General features: G+C 42.9%; 1 protein-coding gene across 1 annotated transcript in view; it reads right to left on the reverse strand.

Moving 5' to 3' along the window:
- Positions 1 to 20,840, reverse strand: part of LOC308191307 (amine oxidase [flavin-containing] A-like) — a 37,648-nt gene that overhangs the window by 1,488 nt on the left and 15,320 nt on the right. Inside the window, exons 4-14 of the mRNA XM_080583607.1 lie at positions 15,015 to 15,119; positions 14,572 to 14,663; positions 10,906 to 11,047; positions 9,103 to 9,252; positions 7,642 to 7,801; positions 6,210 to 6,306; positions 4,797 to 4,850; positions 3,865 to 3,922; positions 3,350 to 3,447; positions 1,801 to 1,912; positions 275 to 337 (exon numbers count right to left, since the gene is read on the reverse strand). Coding sequence (XP_080439733.1) covers positions 275 to 337; positions 1,801 to 1,912; positions 3,350 to 3,447; positions 3,865 to 3,922; positions 4,797 to 4,850; positions 6,210 to 6,306; positions 7,642 to 7,801; positions 9,103 to 9,252; positions 10,906 to 11,047; positions 14,572 to 14,663; positions 15,015 to 15,119 — 1,131 coding nt within the window. The remainder of the gene's footprint in view (positions 1 to 274; positions 338 to 1,800; positions 1,913 to 3,349; positions 3,448 to 3,864; positions 3,923 to 4,796; positions 4,851 to 6,209; positions 6,307 to 7,641; positions 7,802 to 9,102; positions 9,253 to 10,905; positions 11,048 to 14,571; positions 14,664 to 15,014; positions 15,120 to 20,840) is intronic.

Here is a 20,840-nt window from a genome sequence, read left to right on the forward strand (position 1 = left end):
GTGGGGGAAGGTGGGTCATGGTCGTGAAACACGTGTTTTATGTTGGCCCGTAACGTCACAGGACAGTCAATGTGGAGCTACCTATGGGTCTTAGTCATCCACCCCTTAACCAGAGGTAACAATATACCTTGGACAAGTTGAAAAAATGAATACTGTCAGCACAAGAGGTAATTAAAATCTTGTAGAGGGACAGGTCCCACAGGAACCACCATCACAGGGACCGCAGCCCAACCAGGGGGTTCACTCTTCTGGTGACAACGAGAAAGTCACTCACCTTTGACTCTGGTTCTGGCATCCAAATTTCATTTTCAGGGATCTTCCCCATACGGTGTAAAATCTAGAATTAAAAACGTTGGTACCACATGTGAAAAACCACACCAACTACTTTCTGTTTTGGAAAAAGACAGCAAGTCAGAGCAAGCTGACACTGAGAAAAAGCATAACTATGACTAGCTGAAAGTGCATTGAACCAGAAAACATACAGTGATTTGTCTGCTTATATCAGCAAAGAGAGAAGGAGGGAGTTTTGATAGTTTGCCTAAAAATATGATAGCTGGTGATCAAATGGCTATGTGTGTGCCTAACCAATGTTTTAAGAACACAAGGACAGTTTCACAGACTCTTCCACCCTGTGTGTAAAAGGCAGGCCTACACACAGAAATCCAAAGGAACTACAGCTTTTCCAGATGTTTATTTTTCTTCCTGAGTACAAGTAAAAATGCTTTTTCACATGACATTTGAGAAATAGCATAGTGCCACATGCTCGGGACACAAAGCCTGTTGGGAACAACGCTTCCAAACTAGAAAGAGGAGATATTCAAATCCTGGGCTTTCAAAGCATACTATTACGAAGTTATCTCTTGGCTACACTCAGAACATACAAAGTTCATCAAGTTTTTTTTGACAATAGACTGGTTGTAAAAATCATGGAGGTTCTTGGGGGCAAATTAATGTCTCCAGAAGAGACAGCTAACTTTGTAACAGCTGCTCACAGGCACAGAGAAAAGAAATGAGAAATTAGGTTACTTGAAACAGAGCAAGCAATGAAGATTATAAGGTGAATTTGATACTCTGTCAAAGGGAAGCAAGCGTCTGATTTTCCATTATTTAACAACTCTGTGGCTCTGCCATACAGCAGTTTTAATTGTAATGTATACCCTTTAAAGATGTTTTTTTCCCCTCCATCCAGACAGTTGTAAAGAGATTTTACTGTGACTGGGAACCCAGCCCAATGTGTGTCATTCTGAGATTTAGACATTATCAGAGCCACCCGTTATGGATTCATAAAGCCGAGCTCACTATACTCTCTGGTGAAAGGAGAAGCAGAAGGGACAGATCAAAAATCTGAATAATGCTCAGATTTCCAGATTGCTGCACAGGAAATAACCGCACACATTTGTAATGACTGATTTTTTTTTTTTTTTAATGTGATTAATGTGATAGAAATTGTGGTGGAATATCTAAGGGCTGCATCAGTTTGGAGGGTTTGTCCATCGGGACATGAGGTATATAGCTTGAGCTTTGTTTTAAGTCTCTAGTGCAGCAACATAGTGTGTGATGTTCAGTTTCTTGTGAGATTTTGGCTGCACTTTATTCAATAACAAACAAAGTAAAGTTTAAACAGTTTTTGAAGTTAAAAAAAGAAAGCCTTTGGCTCAATTTCCTTTCCAGGATTTTTCCTCACCACTTCTAGGAGCCCCAGCCCAATTACAGTGTGCGATACACCAAATGAGACCCTCCAAGCTGTACTTAATTCTTTTTAGCCTTTTAAAAGAGATGATCCATGCCAACAGTCTGTACCTCTCTGGCTGCTCTCTCTCCTGCCTGTACGGCCCCCTCCATGTACCCGCTCCATTGGGTAGCCGTCTCCGTGCCAGCAAAGTAGATTCTGTCAACTGGCTGGCGAATGATCCTTCAAAACAAATGGAGAATGTCAGATGACAAGTAATAAGAAGGCGATGATTCTTCTTAAAGCAATTCATTGGCTTTGATGGAGCACTCAACTTGGTTTCTCCAGAATCCCTGCGGACCAGGGCTGGGGAGCACAGCGCAACAAGTTGTCCCTGCAAAACCACCCACCTGTCTCTGTACACAGACACAAGATCTGAGAAAGAAAATCCAAAGTGTAAATCAGCTTCTGTGCAAAATAATACGAGCCTTATTTTAGTGCTGGGATAAGGGATAATCTTAACGGCCTCCAGAAATGCAGTGCAGCTGATAGGTTTATGTGTTCTGCATGGCAGCTTTGTTGTTATCCTGCCATTACAATGGGATGTGAATGATGTTTTTCTCAGCGAGGGGTCACCAATACCAGCTTCTCTTCAGGGTGGTGGACTTGCCTGGCTGCTTGCCAATAGAGGCTGGCAGATGAAGGCGTTTGCATTCAGGGATTTGCATCTGGCCCTGTAGGGTGGTATAAACCAGCCCCTCAGCTGGGCAAAGCTGCACAAGGATCCTGGTCAACTCAGCCATAGGGAGTGAGCTGCCTTTCCCAGGGAGGGACATGCTTGCTCTAACAGTTCCCATCCAACTGCAGGCCGGAGACCTCACCCATCACTACCCGAGCTTTCAGTTTAATTGATACAAAAAAGTCTGTGCATGGGATGACTGCTTCCCAACTCACATCTTGGCACAGAGGCAGGGTGTAGCTCCACGATGGACAGTCTGAGGAGAACATGCTAAAGAGCTCACGCTGTCATGTGCTACATGATTTGCTTGCTCTTTGGTTTTCGATACGTGATCTGTCTGGTTGTTCCCAATAGGTGCTGAACTGTGCTTTCCACAAGCTTTTCAGTGATACACCACATATTAATCGGTATTATTGAACACGCTCCTTTAGGAATACAGCAGTTCTGTGTGGGGAGGGCATGGGAGGCTTTGCTGGGCAGGAGGAGAGAATGAGTTTTCACGTAAGGGTTTTGTGTCTTCCCCTGGTTATGTGACTCAGTGGGCTTTGCCAGAACCCAATGCTCCACCTACACAGTCAGTGGAGATTCCTCCTGTGTCCAAGATGCATGTCTTCAAGACCTCGGAAAGCATTAAAGGGTATAATGAAAACATGCAAATACTGCATAGTGGCAAATACTCTAAGTAGCCTGACTTGTGGGGAAAGGTTTTGTAGCTGTAGCAGGTCCCCTTGTGACTGTGCTTTGTTTTCTTGAATGTCACAAGAGAAACTGCTCTCATTAAAGTCAAAAGCAAGACTCTTATTAGCTGGGGTGTAGGGGAGCGGAAAGAGGGTTGGAGTTCCCCCAGAGGCCTACATATGTCCTAAGTTTGTTGCACAAAGTGCCTCATTGTAAATGAGCTAAGAAATGCAAACCAGAAAGCAAAGCGTTCTCTGTTTTACCTTCCGTACGAATACATTATGCCAGGTGGGAAGTAGGCTGTGTAACAACCGCCTGAATATTGTTCCATGGTCCAGTTCTTTTCTTCATAATGCACTGGCTGTAAGTATTAGCAAACATTAGAGAGTGAAACAGTGGCAAAGAAACTGGAAATAGAAGAAAGAAAAAAACAAATTTCCTTTGAAGATGGAAAAAACAGGTTAAGGGTACAATGTCATATCATCTGATTAATGCTATCCATTAACACCAAACAAACATTTGCACTTCTAGAGAAGCTCTATCCTCCCACAGAGAAATGCAGGACAAATTAAACCATGCACTGCCTTTTCTTTTCTTGCAAAGAGTGAGACTCCCAGGTCTTTTCTTCCTGTACTAGATGCTGCTGCCCTCACCTCTGGTGTACAGGTTCTACGGCACAACATACAATTTTAGGTCCCAGGCAATTTGGCTTCATCCTCCAGAACAAAGTAGCAATGTTACCATACAACAAAGGTGAAAACAAATATTCGTGTCTTACATGTAATGCCTCTTCCATCTCCATTGCCTTGGCATACGCCTCGCAGATTTTCTTCTTCCTATATGAGAACAAAAATATTCAGGAAAAAAACAACATATTGCAACACATAGGAAAGAAAGTTGTTTTTTTTGCTTTGCTTTTAAGTCTGATTTCCAGTTCTTATCTTAGTGTGCATATTCAAATGCTGAAGCATAACTGTGATATACAGAATGGACCCTGGAATGGGAAATGAAGGCCAATTTTGGCAATGAGCTCTAAAAAAATAAATCTCTGTGCAGTTATTTTAGGATGCGGAGCCAATTCATTCTCCTGTTCACTGATGTAAGACCAGAAGAGAAATAATATAAATCAATGAAATCCTTACAGATTTACTATACCTGAGAACAAAATATGAGCCGGAGAATGCTACTCACATTCCTAAGCAGAACTCCTCTTTCACTTGCATGTATACTAAAATCACATTTAGAAAGTACTGTTTGTTCATGCCACAGACTAACAGAGGAACAACACTGTTGTAAGCATGGAGGTTTAACAATTTTGTTGCCCAGTCCGAATGTGAAGGAAACCCAAAACTATGGGTGTCAGTGCTCCATCTCTCCCTGGGATGAAGCATCATTCAGTGGGGTGCAGCCTGGCAACATCTTGAGGAAAGTCTTATCAACGCACATGCAGAGCTGATCAATCATAAAACGGAAGAGCAGGCAGGACTTTGAAACTCAGAAATAACCATAACTGCATGGATATCGGTGTTAGTGTCTTGGCCTGTTTATGCTAAAAGCTAAATTTTCACCCCGATTTCCAGCACTTGTAGTTGCACTGAGTATGTGCGTATTTACATACACACACACACACAAACCCACATACACGCCTGTGGGGAAGCATTCCAGACAACCGATTTGTATCCAAAATATTTACAATTTCTGACCTCTTACCTCTCTTCCTTAGTGAGACTGGCCAGTTTAACGGCCTTTCTGGTAAGGATGAAACTGAAAAGAAAAATATGGCATATAAATATCACACAGTGTTAACACTCCAGCTGATTTGCAACATCTTGCTTGAAATGACGCTAAAAAAGATGGACAAAGCATTTTAATGGCATGTAATGGGTCTGACAGTTTTTCATGATATCTAATCCCTAAATAACTATAGGACGGACGGGTGTAAGGCCCCTGTGGGATACCCTGCATTCAACAAACTAGCCTGCACCGACTCCCTTCTTACACCTAGTTCTTATCCAAAAAGGCTGAGACCCTGAGTTTTCTTGCGCTTTTGACGTCTCACAGGCAGCTGGCCGTACCACTGCCCATGCTACTTGGTGTTAATACGTGCTGGTAGCCTGCTGCTCTGACAAACACTGCACAACACCATGGACCAGTCCTGTAAGAACTGTGCTTGATTTTTCCTCAGCATGAAAGAAGCAAATCTGGTGATTAGTTCCTCTGACCTCAGTAGAGATACCCCAGGGATGAATTAGGTTCCTGCACTCTTTCAGAGTGAAGTTGCAAGGAGAAATCCACAAGGAGAAAGCAAGAAACGATTTCCCATTTGGAGGAGGTTTACCACTTGCAGGACGGAAGTTTTTAAGCCTTGAATATGCCCATAAGCATGTACAGTTTGGTAGAAGTAGCATGCTTTCCTTGCCAAATACTTCACAAATAGTTGCTTGACATTTATATTGGCCTTTTTTGGCAGGTTCCCCTCAGATTACAGTGGAAACATTTGTAAAGATTGTTTGTTCATATTGGCTTAATTTCATTTTTAAAAGCCAATAAATGCCGCTACACATTTTCTCATCTGTTTGTCCAAAGTCCAGCTCCAATATTTGGTAATTTCTTCAGAATTCCGATTTCCTCACTGAACAGCTGCTGCCTAACGTAACCACAAGCTGATGTTCTTTGTCCCTCCTCAGCTAGATGGGGAGAGGATGCAAACGATGATGTCTTGGACAATTGCATTTTCATTTTGCTAAATACAAGGTCCTGACATAAGCAGAATACAGGCTCATAAGACTCTCATAAAACTAGGTAAGTAAAGGATTTATTTCTAAGTCTACTCAGCAGCAAAACACTGTCTGAATGCTTCAAACGAGCAAAGGTGAATCCAGCAACCCCTTCCCAATGATCACCTTTGTATCAGGCTATTTGTAGCATAAGTTTCACATAAAAGCTTATGTGGACTAGAGAGGCACAAGGGAGCTGTCAGAAGTACTCTCCACCCTCTACTAGGGCTGTGGGAGTGGGCACCACTGATAGGATCTGTCCATTTCCCCCTCTTCCTCCTCCTCCTCTCACTCCTTTATACAAAAAGAAATGCATATCTGTAAGTATGGGCTAGAAGCTCCTAACCCCATAATGGCAGGAAAAGATCCATCTGGTTTTGTGTCATCTATGGTTATTCCAATTGGGCATTCTTCATCCTCAATGAGGAGAGAAGCACTGCAACCTAAGGGGGAAAAAAGCAAAATAATTGTCAGAGAGACCTGTTGATAATCACTACTACTGACAGCAGTGAACTGGGAAAACTATCAATAAAAGGAATTGCACAGTAATTCCTCGGTCACCAATAATAACTACAAGTCTGTAACAGTCTTTCCTCTCTTCCCTCTGACTCTGGGAAATTTTGTACATGGACTTATAAAAGTCGTATTTAAATTCCATTACTACTTAGTAAGGAATTTTTGTGGCTTGTTGCAAATCCCTGTGGCTTTCTATATTGGACTCAGTAAGCATTAAAAATAAATCGATCTAGCAAGAACTACGATGGTTCATTCCATAAGTAACTTTGGTTAGAACAACAAGAGCAGCAACAAAACCTGATGTAATTATATCTGGTCACTGTGGGCTCAAATATACACTCTGTATTGATTTTGTTGATGATACGACTGTCATGAACGGTGTCCAGTAACAGTAATGCAGCAGAAACATGGGCAATCTAATCTAGTATCACATCCCTGGCACCACCTACATGTTTCAGATGAACACGCAAAAAATCCTGCACAGATAGCAATGTATAAACCTACCTACATTTCTTTCTGATCCCATTTGGTAGCTGTCTTATGCCCTGAAACATGCAAAATTATATTCTTTCGATTAAGAAATATTCTCATCCAGTGCAACTTTCGGTGGCATTATATAGGAAGTGGAAACTAACCTGTTCATGCAAATAGCTCTAGAAATGGTAACTGATCATTTTTTGATCATTCTTTAACAGTTAAAGCTGAGAAAAAATGTGATGTTGCAGTACCTGAAAAAATATCTTGAGCTAAACAAAAAGCTAACCTACTTTTCCCATTCCTCTGAGATACCAAGTCTGTAGAACAGAGGATTAAAAACAGGGTAAGGTCTCACTTACACCCAAAGCTCTCACTGTCGCCTGCTGTAAATTCCCTCTGGCTGCCCTAACTCTGTCTCTGCAGGGAGAAGGAGGGACTTGCTGCTGCATGGCTGTTGTTTCTGTGCATTGCAGGTGGCCTCACAGCTTTCAGCAATACTTCCCAGGGAAACCTGGCTTCTTCTATCAGTCATCAGCTGGCAGCTCTGAGACTTGGGATCCTGCTGGGGTTTGAACTCTGCTTTGGGAAAAGGTGTATACTTAAGCTTGGACAAAGAGCTCTCCTTCTCAGGGAGAGTTACCTTTTGCTTTTCTATTTCTGTTTAGTTTTGGGTGTTTTGCACATTTAATGCTCCCCTCCCCCCCCAGATTTATTTCCTGATAGACAGCAGAGCTTCAAAATTAGCATAGCACTGGGTTCCCAAGTCCTTCGCTTCCCCCACATACCTTTCTTCTCCCAGAAGGCTTCCTTGTAGTACACCATGCATTTTATGACAGACCCCATAGGCAAACGCTGAATTAACTGGTTTCTCTTCGGTGGCAGTTCTGGGTTGTAATGGATCTTTGTTGTCAGGATAGGAGGGATAGCACTGATCACATACTTGCCCTGAAAAGTAAACCACAGTCAGCAGAGACAAGGCACTGCCTCACACTTAGGTTGCCCTGCAGGACACATTTGAAAGATGCTCTTATCCGTCATTAACAACTTTCTCACCCCTGACTTTCCTACTTGGCTTTCCCACACAGATATTTCCAGCTGGCCAGAAGAACTTCTGCCATTTCAGAAAAAGAAGAAAGGGAAAATATATTATTTTGCGATTATGTGATTCCTGATAGCTTTCTGGACGCTACAGGACTAGAGATGAAACTTGGCTGGAGACAGGTCAGGGAGTGGGACAAGAAAGATCTTACAGCACAGGTAGAAGTGTCTTTTACTATTCCCAAGAAAATATGACCTTTTTTTTTTATTATTATTAAAAAAAAAATATCACTTCAATGCATGTTCCCAATATTCTACTTCCAGACAGGCAACACTGATTTCAGCTTTCCTGAACACGCTCCATTCCTCCCACAGGTCTGTCTCTGACTGGAGTGACGAAGGATGCTCTGCTTCAGGGTTCAGGCTGACACTGAATCACTGCACTCACTGCTGCTCCAAGGAGTGCTGATGCTGGAAGGGCCACTGAGTGCACGAAGCCCATCTGCTCCGACTGGGCTCAGCCGGCACAGAGGAAGAAGCCTGTGGTTTGACTCCGTGGTTAATAATCCCTGGGGGAGGGAGAGAGCCCCTCCTCAGGACATCCTCAGACCGGTTCCTCTGCCAAACAGCCCCTTCCCTTTCTGCTAACTTTCTTTAAATATCCTCTGAACACTGCAGCTGGTGAGACAAGGATCTTGCAGGCGGTGACTGAGCCCTGCAAACCCTCCTCCCCCCCACAGCAGGCTTAGCTCTGCGTTCAGAAGGGAGCTGCTGTCACTGCATGGGATGGGGCTGAGCCCTGGCCTTTCCTAACTTGTGACAAGCTGACCTCACAAATCTTACTAACTGGGTTTGAAATGTTTCCCCCCCCCCCCCCTTTTTTTTTTCCCCTGCAAACCACAAACTTTGATACAAACAGGAACCTTATTTTTCTTTATCTGAAATGGTCTCAATGAGGAACTAAAATGTAAAACTACATAATCACAGAAAAAGGTCAGATAGACAAAGCAGACTAATGACCAATTAGCAGAACACCAAGATGTGACCCAGCCATAAATAAATCTGCAAAGCAGGTTTCACAGACTGTCCGGACAGTCTGAGAAATAGACACACACAAATAGGTACTTCCTGATTACATCTGGCTAAGAGCTACAGCAGATGTATTCACCCACTAAATGCATACTCTACTTTTATTTTAATCAAATTACCTCATATATTTCATGGTTTAGAGTCTCCACAATGACATTATCACCTGTCTGATCAATACAGACCACAGGTCTCTCCAGTTTAACTTTGCCTTCAAGGCGATCCTTTATTTTCTCCGATATCTGACCAGAACCCCCAATAAACTTCCTCTCCTAAAAAACAAACAGAAAAAAAAATAAACAAAAATTCACAAGTATTAATCGCAATGACATTGAACATGACTCCTGCTCATAATCAAGAAACTCCAGGACAAATCTGCAAGTCCTAAGGATGCATAAAGTAGCCCAGACTTTCAGAAGAGCTAAGACAGAAGCCTGAACCTCAATGGAGATTGATAGCTGAGACATTTTTACAATGGCTTTCTCAATTAGCTGGCTTAAAAGCTCATGAAGCCTGCAGAATAAAGAAGTATAATGCAGGTATTTTAGCTAGAATAAACAAATCACCTCATTAAAAAGAAGTTTTTAATATTTTACCCATCGCTGTGCTATCAAAACCCTCATGTGTGACAAAGATACCAGCCTGCATCTCTACAGCTAAAGCCTTCTCAAGCTCGTAAGTAAGACAGGTCTTTAACTGAGTCTGGCCTTGAGTGCAGCAGGCAATGAGCTTTATCTGTCCCTGGGATGACACAGAGACAGTGTCGTCTGGGAAAAGCACAATTTGTGACACATATTTTTTGTGATGTCTGTGCAGAGGCCCATTGGAAGCACTAGCCCTCTTTTATCCGCCAGCCGCCGTTGCTCTATCAAGCAGCTCACTTTACATAGAAGATGCTGGTACTGGCAGGGAGGAAAGGAGCCACAAATTCTTGTGCTGAAAGACTGAAATGACTGCCTGAAGAAGTTTTATAAGACTCGTCATGGCTGCTAAGTCAGAAATACTTTTGCTCAGCTGATTTTGATCTGGGAGAGGGAAGGAAGGCAGCAACCAAGGCAGCCTGACACATCCAGGCACAAAGAAAAGGAAGTGCCCTTCTCAGCCTAGCTTTCTCCTCTCCACGTCTTGTCTAGCTAAGGGTATTCGTTTTATTTTTAATCCTTACCACAACGTCTAGCAGCTGCTGACATGGGACAGCAACTGTGGCTGAGAGGCCCCTAAGGAGGAAGGCTCTTGGGTTTTACTCCTACCTGAGGGCAGCACTAGCTCTGCTTCCAGCCTTCCTGACACATGGTTGTCTATTCCTACCCCAATATACAAGTATTGATAGCCCCCCTCTTCCCTGTTCTGAATTTTCCTCCAGAACAATAAGATGAAAAATGAGGCTCTGCAGGCAACCAGCTGTCTGCCACGACCAAGGTGAGGAACAGACTCAAGTAACTCAAAAAACGTGCTGCCATGTGAGCTGTCTCAAGAAGGAAGGGCCTTTTGCTTCCTACTTCCAACCCTTGGCATTAGAGACTTTCACAAAAAAATGAATAAATCGGTATTTCAGTCTGAAGCACAATTGCTTTGAACTGTTGAAAACATTCAGATGTGGTAAGTATCCCATAGAAAACAAATTGGCACACAAAGGAGGGGGGGGGGGGAACAAATCTGCAACAAAAGAACTGTGCTGAAGTGAACACAGGACAGAAAAATTAATTAAATTGTCCCAATTTATCCCACAGCCTAGCTAATGAAATTCCTCATTACACAGAGTTAGCTGAGAGGGCCGTTCAACCCCATGAGAACATAACTGTCTTTGGTGCCCCATAAACTTGGTGTTTTGTTCTCCTTTCATTAATTACAGGAGTTTGGCGGGTACAACACTGCACTTGCTCTTTATGGTTTCAAGAGGGGGAAAAATAGGAGACATTTTGTACCTGTCCCCCGTTGGTGACAGAGAATATCCTGGCTGTGCCCCCACACTGCCTCACGTACCACAGGAACCAGAGAGCAGAGACTTCATGCGGCTCAGACGTGACGTTGACATTCACAAAGAGGGTAGCAAATTCTTTACCGGCTCTGCATGAAACACAGGAGCAGAAACAGGTACTGAATAAATGCGACTTCCTGATTGCTTTCATTATTTTTTCTTTATTATTCTTGATAAGGGCTGCTACCCCACAGTCAGAGAAGCCAAAATGATTTATATTTGCCTCATTTGTTAGCCTGGAGCTTGATTGTTTCAATGGTTATATCAGCGCCTCCCTCCCTTCCTCCCAAAGCATTTACCCATGCAGTTCGAAATCCCACTGATTTTACCTTAGTTATTTCTTTAAATACTTTCCCAGTTGCCATTCTTTTCATCAAAACAAATATTTTTCTCAACAGGAGAATGCATTTGGTAACCTGTTAGCAAACCTCTTCTGCATTTCCCCTCCACGGGGAGCTCATCAGGCACATAATTTCCAAGGTCTGATTGGTCCTCAGGGACTCAGCTAGCCACACTGCTAAGACATTTCCCATCTCTGGTATAACAGTGCTTTTGTAAGACCAAAAATCAGACACCATAACTAACCCAGAAAAACCAAAATGTCAATTAATGCCACAAATATAGGGAGAGGACCAGTTGTCTTCTGAAGTAAATCCTCTGAACATAAACAGAGTTACACCAGCAGGAGATGAGGACATTGCTATCTATGAACATTTGTTTCATCTGTAGCTACATATTAGTAAAAGAATTGAGATTATTTTGCAAAGACGGCAAAAGGTCTTTGATTCAGATGAAGCTTCATAAAAGCACATGGATTTATAACCATCTCCTAAAGGAAGCAATTTTGCAAGTTGTCTAGGCTAAAATATATAACTTTTAAACTTTTATAACCTAATTTCCCTAGGCATGAAGTCCAGTCACCTCTATTTCATTAGTAAGAATATGAAAACATCATGCACACAACAGACCTCTGTAACAGTCCTGAAAGCACTGAGATGCCAAACTGCTGTAGCTTGAGAAATATGAAGAGTCTCCAGGATTAGTAGAGGCTGATCTGTGGCATGTGACAAATTACTCTTACATTGCAATCTTGACCCAAGTCATACAGAAAATGTTGTAAAAAAGCTTTTCCATTTAGGGTGGTACCGTTTTTAACTATGTTTAGAAAAATCTGGTTTGGCTTGAAGATTTAAAATGGCTTTTTGAACGTGTTTCGGCTGAGTGTGTCCATTAAAATTGGAGTGCCACAAAGCCACCAGCAGTAGAAGCAGTCTTGCAGATAAACATGTTCCCGCAGAGATCACTATAAACCTGGTTTTGCTTATACTTCACTGACTTCCTGACTAAGAGGAACAGTAAAAACTAGAAAAGGAAGAGCCAGTGCACTTGGAACAGAAAGGGTAGCTCAAAGTGACTGAGTTTGCAGAGAAATGGCTCATGAAATTTATTGTAAAGAAAACTGCAGTGCATCAGAGAGCAAGAGAAAGTCCAAACTGCTGTATGTTGTATCACATGGAGTCGGAGTAAGATTTAACCTAGCAAAATCCTTTCAAATGGAAAGTTTTGGTTAGGAAGCTGCAAGCACAGTGCTAAACCACAGTCAGCATGAAAAGGCAAACAGAGCACAGCCAAACAAATAAGATGCTGAATGCAAGGGAGGAGAGAAGTACAAAGAAGCACAGGGGCCAGCACAGCAAGCAGGGATACAGGTGTTAGCATGAGCATGCTTCTCTTTGCCTAATAAATAGAATTTATTGAAAAAGGAAATGAAGAAAAGAGTATTTCCAGCTGTTGTTGCCCCATACTGAACATTGTTCCTTTTTCTATTCACATAGTGGGCTCCTTCATAGACATATAAAATACACTGCACATTTTTTAAGCAATATATCACCTTGGGCCCTGATGCTGAAAACTAGGGGAGACATTTTGTTGGACCTGCTGCTCACAGATGAGGAAGACCTGTTGGATAACGCGAAGGTGAAGGTCATCCTTGGCTGCAGTGAGCATGAAACTGTGGAGTCTAAGATCCTGAGAGGAGTAAGACAAACAGCAGAGTTACATCCCTGAACTTTGGAAGAGTGGATTTTAGCTTCCTCAAGGACCCGCTTGGCAGAATCCCATGGGAAACTACCCTGTAGGGCAAAGGGGCCCAGCAGAGCTGGCTAGCACTCAAGGACGGCCTCCTGGGAGCAGAAGGACGGTGCTCTGCAATGAGCAAGCCTGGCAAAAGGCCAGCAGGGATGAAGACAATGCTCCTAGCCAAACCCAGGCACAAACCAGCAAGGGAGGTGAAGGGCAACAAGAAGGCCTTCTTTCTCTCCAAGGATTAAAGCAGACACACACTATAATTATGTAGGAGATGACATGGCCAAGAGTCAGAGGACATCATTTGTGCTGATTTTTTTTTGTGCTGTTTCCTCCTGCAGAGGAGGAAAGGCATGTTCTCACCTGAATTAAGTGGAAATATGGTGAGAAGAGCACACGCTGTCACTCCTGTGTATGTGGGCCTGCAGAGGCAAAGCTCAGGTCTCTCCAGCATCTTTAATCACATCTGCCAGCCCACACAAGCACTGTGTCCTACCCTGTCATCCACATGCCCTCACCCAGCGCCTAACAACAGTCCCTCACAAAGATCAATCTCATCTCAAACATCTCCTGCTCTCTCATTGCCTTTGTATATCTGCTGTCTCTCACCCTAAACCTAAGCACTTTGGGTGAGATGCCATACATTTCTCTCGTGCTTGTACAGCATCTTACTCTGTGGGTATGTGGTCTGTGAAGGGGGCCCAAAGGCACTAAAACAACTGATGATAATAAAACTTAGCCAGCTCAAGTCACTGATAACTACTTCTTCATGCTATGTGGATGGCACACCCTTAAGTACTCAAAAATGCTTCAGACGACTTAGCTACTGGAAGAAATAGCTACTGGATTATGCCACTGTGATCTGTACGTATGCTCAAAGTAGATGTTCATACCCTAATCTTTTCTGCTAGCCCCCGCACAGCTGAAACACTAACTGCACTGAAGACCACAGGAATTTTCCCACAAGACTTCATGTCACACAGTGACGCTTCTCAACCCCTCTATGAAGACTTTCTCCAAATATCTAGTAATTTATTTCCTCTTTGAGTCTGTCATAATTTTCCAGTTCCTTTTTTTTTGTCACACTAAGAAAAACTATTCTTTTTATTTCCTCCATAGCACTGAATAAAAAGGAACAATTACTTACCTTGCTTTACCTGGGATACAGTGTGTTAAAGCAGTGTGAACTGTAAATGCATTCAATGTACTGTCCACAGTACATTTATTTTTTCTACTCTGTCACTATCTGTCACATGTTACCATCATTGCCTTTGTTGATATGAACCACATTTCATCAACTTGAGACATTTCTAACTTCTCGGGCTCGTTTGGACTCCGCAAGGTTTTTGCTGTCCCTCCTTGCCATGGGTACTTGGCTCAACAGAGATCTGAGTATGCCCCCTCTGAACTCAATTGGAACACGAGAAAGCTCTCCACAAGAAGGCTTCATGCAGCTGTACCCCAGAATTTGCTTGGGACCCACTGTCATTCTGCATTTGGATTTCAGAATGTATGAAGAGTTACGTACTTGGTCCAGCAAGTCTTATTTATTAGTTCTTTCATGGTCATTTTGTCCCACTCTTCAGCATGTGGAGCATCCCATGGTGCTTCAAGAGGAATCTAGAGACAGAGGCAAATTATCCAATAAATTATAAAGCACTTTATCGTTGCCAGGTCCCAGCATGAATCCCCAGGGGCTACTTTTTGTACACAGGGAGATCTGAAGTTGTACTACTTGAATTTTTGAGGCATTTGCTATTTAAGAATTTTAGAAATAAAATTACTCCAAAGACAAATCAGAGCTCAGCTTAGCAAGCTACAAAGATGACCCATCCATCCTCTAAAAGGCTCGAGCATGGGAAGGGGAAAAAATCCTTCTACAGCCTGCCAGAGAAGAAAAATATAACCAACACAGATTTACTTATGGTGACATGAGCTCTATAGGAAATAGGTGCAATTTACAGAACCTACCTCTTTTCCAAATTTGTCCATGGTCCTCCAGAAGTTATTGTAATCCAGATAAACGAAGGGATTCCATGTTGAAGGGCGAATACCCACGAAGTGGCGTGACTTTCCCTAAAACAACAACACAAGCAACTGAAACTACAGAGCATACCTGCATTAGTCAAGAACAGAGAATTCCCAAAGTCATCACACGTTCAAACTTCTGGCCCAAATGACCTAAATTCAAGCCTTTTTTTTTTTTTTTTTCTTCCCTGCATACACGTATAAGCAATGGAATGCAGGAATCTAAGTATGAAGGAAAAAAAATGACAGTTCGTCTGACATTAACGCTGTTGGTTTTTCATTTGGGGTGGGAGAGTGCATTTGTTCTGAGCAGATTCTGTCAACTTCTGGGCTAAGGAGACTCAAGCAATGGCCAAGGTGATATTCCTTGTTCCTAAGTATTCTTTATTATATATGAATGAATGTAATGTTCACCTGCCTGCTCTAATGTGCATCCTAAAATTTGCATGGGTTTAAAATTGCATGCATTTTAGATTTTTAGACTATCTAGGTGCCCTTATGATATGTAGCACCTTTAAAAAAATATATACCTCTTTATTGTTCCAAGTGCCTTGAGAGAAAATTAGCCTGCAAAAAATTGTTTCGCCAAAAAGAAAGTTTTTGGCTGCAGAAAGAAAATTCTGCACAATTGTAAAAATAGTACCAATAATCACAGTGTGTATGACACATAGATGCAACAGGAATAGAGACTGTTTGCAGATAATCCTGTGATATAAAGATAAGTGAGACAATCTAACAGCAGCTGGTTCTTTCTGATAACTTTAATCTGAAAGAGGACTGGATGAGTGGGCAACATTTTCTCTTATTAAATTGCTTTGAACTTTCCCCCGTGTAAGTCAATGGCAAATTTCTCATCAGACCTCTTACATGTTTGCTTTTCCAGGTGTGTCAAAAATTTGCACGAGGCCATGTGCCAGGATGCAGTGAACGAGCTGGACCATGGCAGGTAGGAGCTATGGTGCTATGCCACGCGTAACACATTTTTTAGAGCAATGCATACACCATGTTGCACCCACGGGTAGGATTCACAGGCCAAGCGAGAGGCTGCAGTGCCGCAAGTGCATGAGGTGCAGACCCAGGGGCAGGGGGAAATGAAGCTGGAGCCGACAGTGCCATCCTCACACTCGGTGTGAGATGATTTATCAGTCTTCCCCACTGATAATTGTGTATGTGTGTACAGCCTGATAATTGATACAATGATAACTATGTATGTGTATGTGTACAGCTTTCTGATATTCTTCAGAACATTTTTCTGCAAAGATGGCACGAAAATAAAAGATGCGAGGTGAAACTCAGACAGAATACTGAACTCCCCATCCTCACAGATGGCAGCACCAAACACGCTCTCCAGTGTGCTCTAGGCACAGCAACCTCTGGGCTGAGCAAAGCACAAGGCTGTGATCCCACATTCAGAGACAAGAGCTTAAAGGTTTGTTTTTAATTTTCAACAGATGTCGAATTTTCTGTTCAAGTCACCAGGAGGACTCTGGAAGTGGTTGGTTGCCTCTGGGTTTCTGGGTATATGTAAATTGGAGGAGGAGGTTGCTCCATCCTTCTCTAGGTGCACGTGTGCATGCAAAACACAGTCCTGCCATGGCAAGAACAGAGAAAATGCTCCTACAAACTACAAGCAAGGGAATCCTCTGCAGGATACTGCCTCTTCCTTTTCCTGGAGCAGCATTTCTCACTGCCATTTCTTCACTGTGCGTTCAGCCTTAGAAGAGCAGACCAAAAAATGCATGCAGAGTGATAAACTGTTTGCTTGCAGCTTTTACTGTCATAAACTGATGTTGTATCAAGCATGGTAATCTTCACGCAAAGCTGTAATATATCATTAATATTTTTCTTCTTATTGCACAACATTTTGTTTTTCAAAAAGATCATCGCATACCACTCCTTCAGAGCTTATTTATTACTACCCTTCTTATTCTGGTCAGGGATGCAGGTGCCAACAATGTGTCTTCCTTTATGTGCTTTAAAACTAATAATCCTGCCCTTAAGCAGAGACGAGGTGCAGTACTGCCAGGCCACCTAACAACAGGTGAAGACGAGTTACTACTGAGGTCTTGTGACGGCGATATTGTAAGGGAAAAGATAAGCCCTCAGTTCAAGGCTGTTTTCTTCAGTTTAAAACACTTTTCTCTTTTCAGTAAGACCTCTGTCCATGCAGCTTGTTGAAAGGGTGACTGTGCTGGAACTGAGGGGTGTAACTTGAAAACACCTCTCCTGTCCTTGGGTTACTTAACTCAAAAAAAAAAAAAAATCAGCACTTATTTTAATAGAAAGTCAAACAAAGTAATTTCTTCTAAGGCTCCTCTCCTCCTCTTTTTTTTTTTTCTTTTTCCCAGCCAAACCTACATCAGCACAAAACATCAGCCCAAGAAAATATCTCTCAGTAACTCTGTGATGGGGTTTGCGCCAAAACATTTTTCCAGCTCCCAGTGTTTACTCTACCATGTTAAACAGCTCCAGGTTCAGAAACTCTCAGACTATCCTGATTGCGGCAGATTTTTCCTTGCTGAGGCAGGGAGAACCTGCCCACTGCCTGGCTGCCTCATGTCTTCCTCCAAATTTTCCAGCACTGTGCTAGCTTTAAATCAGCATGACCACAATCTGTTGAGAACTCATCAAGAAAACTTATGATAAAAAATACTCCCACTTCTTTGGTCAATGGCATAGCCCAGGAGGATCAATGGGAAAATGTATTTTAACCACTCAGAACTACCAGTTTCCTAATAGTGATGAATACAGTCTAAACCAGCATTACTTACTGCTCTTTTCTGCACGTAAAAACCATAACTTTAGTAAGATTCAAGACCAAGGGAAGGAAAACCTTGAAAAATACAATGCCAGCAGACCTGGAAGTGGCTAAGACAGAATTTATGTAGCCTGAAATAGTTCATAGGCACGGTATCTCCTTGTGCAGAGGTCTGGATCTGTAACAGGTTGGAGCGGATCAGACAAAAATCCCAATCTAAGAAATTCCAGCAGAGAAGTCCCCGTTGTCCACCAGACAGACTGACTGCCTTAGTCATATCAGTTTTTCAGCCCTCTCTCTTGCACAAGTACTTCCACAGAAGGGACTAAATCCAGCCCAGCTGACATGGGGCTGGTAAATTATTCATTGGTTTTTAATATCGGCTCCCTACGAGGCAAAGGAGCTCTGGCTGCATGCTTCACAGAGAAGCTCACTGCAGGCAGGCAAGATCTTGCAATAGTCCATTTTTAAACAAGTTTATAATGTTCTGGGTGGATTATTTAACAACTACTGTTTTCTTAACTAAAAGGCAAATAACCTCCTGGCTTTCTTTGCAAGCTAACACAAGGCTGCTTGGCTGACCCACAGAGTTTATCTAATTTTTCTTCCATTTCCTGGCATGTTGAACGCTTTCCTGTGGACCTCAGATTTGCGTCCTGCTGCCTGCCCGGATTAGGTACACCACACCAATCCAAAGGAAATGATATGCCCAGGCATCATAGTTCAATGGCTAGAAAGAAGGCCACAGAAAGATGCCGTGCTCTGCAAGGTCCATCTCTCCGCCCAGGGCTAAGTTGCAGCTTGTAGTCATCACCACAGGAACACAGCCCAAGCTGTGACACCACGCCAAGAACAGACAATTTTTCCAGCTGGAGAAAAGCAAACGTGGCTCCTGCCCCCTGTGCTGAAACTATGAGTCAGGAGCACAGGAGCAGTTCTTGTGCCCCAAGAGCAGGACTGCTCTAGCCCTTGGGCCATGCACAACGTGCCCAGCTGGAGCAACAGCTCCTTACGGTGTGAGCCCTCTGGCACGCATCCCTCCCTGCTCAGTGCTTCCTAACCTTGCAAGCTTTGCAGTGCCAGGGACTGCCTGCAGTTCCCGTGTCTGAACTACAGATTTACAGCGATCTGCACATACTTATCTGCTGCACGCTAACCTCCTAATGTTAAGGCTAAAGAAAGGAAATAGAAGGCTAGATGGCAAATGTGAAGCACTATGTATGAAAATTCTTTTGTCTTGTGTTGCCTTGCTCTGAAAATGATAAGCAAACAAATAAGCAAAACCAGTTCTTATTTACTAGTGGTATGTACACTGGAGCTGAGTGCTGCAGCCAAGCACTAGAGGACTGCAGTTATTCGAGAAGTTTAATACTACACCAAGGCATGAATGCCTTTACTTTCTAATGTCTTCTGCTAAAGAGAAAGTGAAAACTGAGCACGGCGTGAGCTTCAAGGACCTCTGTAAAAATAAAAAGCTATCTGCCCCTCTGGAAAGGGACAACTGCTGCACATTTGCCTTTTCTTAGTCCAGAAATGCTGTTTATGATCTATGGGAGAGCAGCCGTGGAGCAATCAGGCTGGAAAGAAAGTCTGGGGCTCGCAAGAAAATCTACAGCTAGAAGTTACAGATTTACCGTGACAGGATACAAACAAGTTCCTGATTGATATCAAAGCAGTCTGTGTTTCCATGTTAACCAATGGGAGAGAATGAACAAACAGACAAAAAAAAGATAAACAATAATTACATATTTCAATCTTCAAATAAACTGTGACTACAGAAGAAACCTGCCCACACGAAGCAATACAATTTCTAAAGCATGCCGCATGTGGGATTTTTCCACATACATATGGGAAAAATTCCTTTCAGAGCAGAGCAGCTCATGAAATCCCCCGGGGGATTTCCACTTTCCCTTGGCTGCTTCCGCTTGTAGGATAAGGCTTCCCCACTTTCTTCTAACCCAGCCCGAGCTGTATCCTGAAAACCTGCAGAAAGAGCCAAACTGAGCCAGACCAGTGTGGTAAACAAGTGACCAAAAATCTCTTAATCTGGAGATGCTGGGGATTGCATACGATTGAATGAACGACTATCACAACAACATCTAAAGCCATGTTTAGCCATTCCTCAACACAACTCTCCCTCTCACATCCGGCAAAACTGCTGCGGAGTCACAGAGTTCAGAGATATGCCCTTGGGATGAGACCTTCCTGTCTGCCCCTGGCTCCACAGTGCCGGACAGCCCCTAAGGGGCAGAAACAGCGAATGAGACACGAGAGGAGAAGTTTTCAGTCACACTCTTCAAACTTGAAAGGCAGCAGCTGGCCCACAGCCAACGGTGTCCAAGAAGCTGAACACGTCCCTATTCTAGATTAATATTTAATTTCTGGAGTGACAGTCCTTTAATATCAAACAATTTCTTCTCTAACACATCTTTTATCACCTAGAAAATACTACTTCTGGTTCCAAAGAGCCTCTACTGAATATGAGAGGTATACATATAGCCAGGAAAGCACATATCTCCACCTGGACACCGTCAAAGCATGACAACAGTATGTAGCAGGTAGGCAAAATGTACAAGTCCTAAGATCACTGAGCACTCATCAACCCAGCCAACAGCCTGGGCTGCACAGTTTGTTTTCAATAGGTTCCAAGAAGAAGTGGGATTTAAAAGAGGACTTAGCAACAGATCCTTAAAACAAAGGACATGCTGACTACATGAATTCTCAAGAGTAAGGAGAAAAAGCAGTGAAAAACCTTAGGGAAAGAAAGGAAAACAAAAGGCCTGTAATCCATGGGAAAATAATGTGGGAGGAATGAAACCGACTGCAGTAAAAGCATAACTATTATTTATTCAGTGCTTAAGGGAGTCCCTTTGCTGATCCCCTGTTCCAACAACTATGCCTCCTTTGAGGATACTGGTTTGCTCGGCAAGACCACAACGCCAAATCTAGAATTGATCCACAGCCTGTGATCCAGCTGAACAGCTCGTAATTCTGCCTCTTGCTTAGGAACA

The sequence above is a fragment of the Anser brachyrhynchus genome (assembly GCF_964034855.1).
Source record: "Anser brachyrhynchus genome assembly, chromosome: 1".
Lineage (NCBI taxonomy): Eukaryota > Metazoa > Chordata > Aves > Anseriformes > Anatidae > Anser > Anser brachyrhynchus.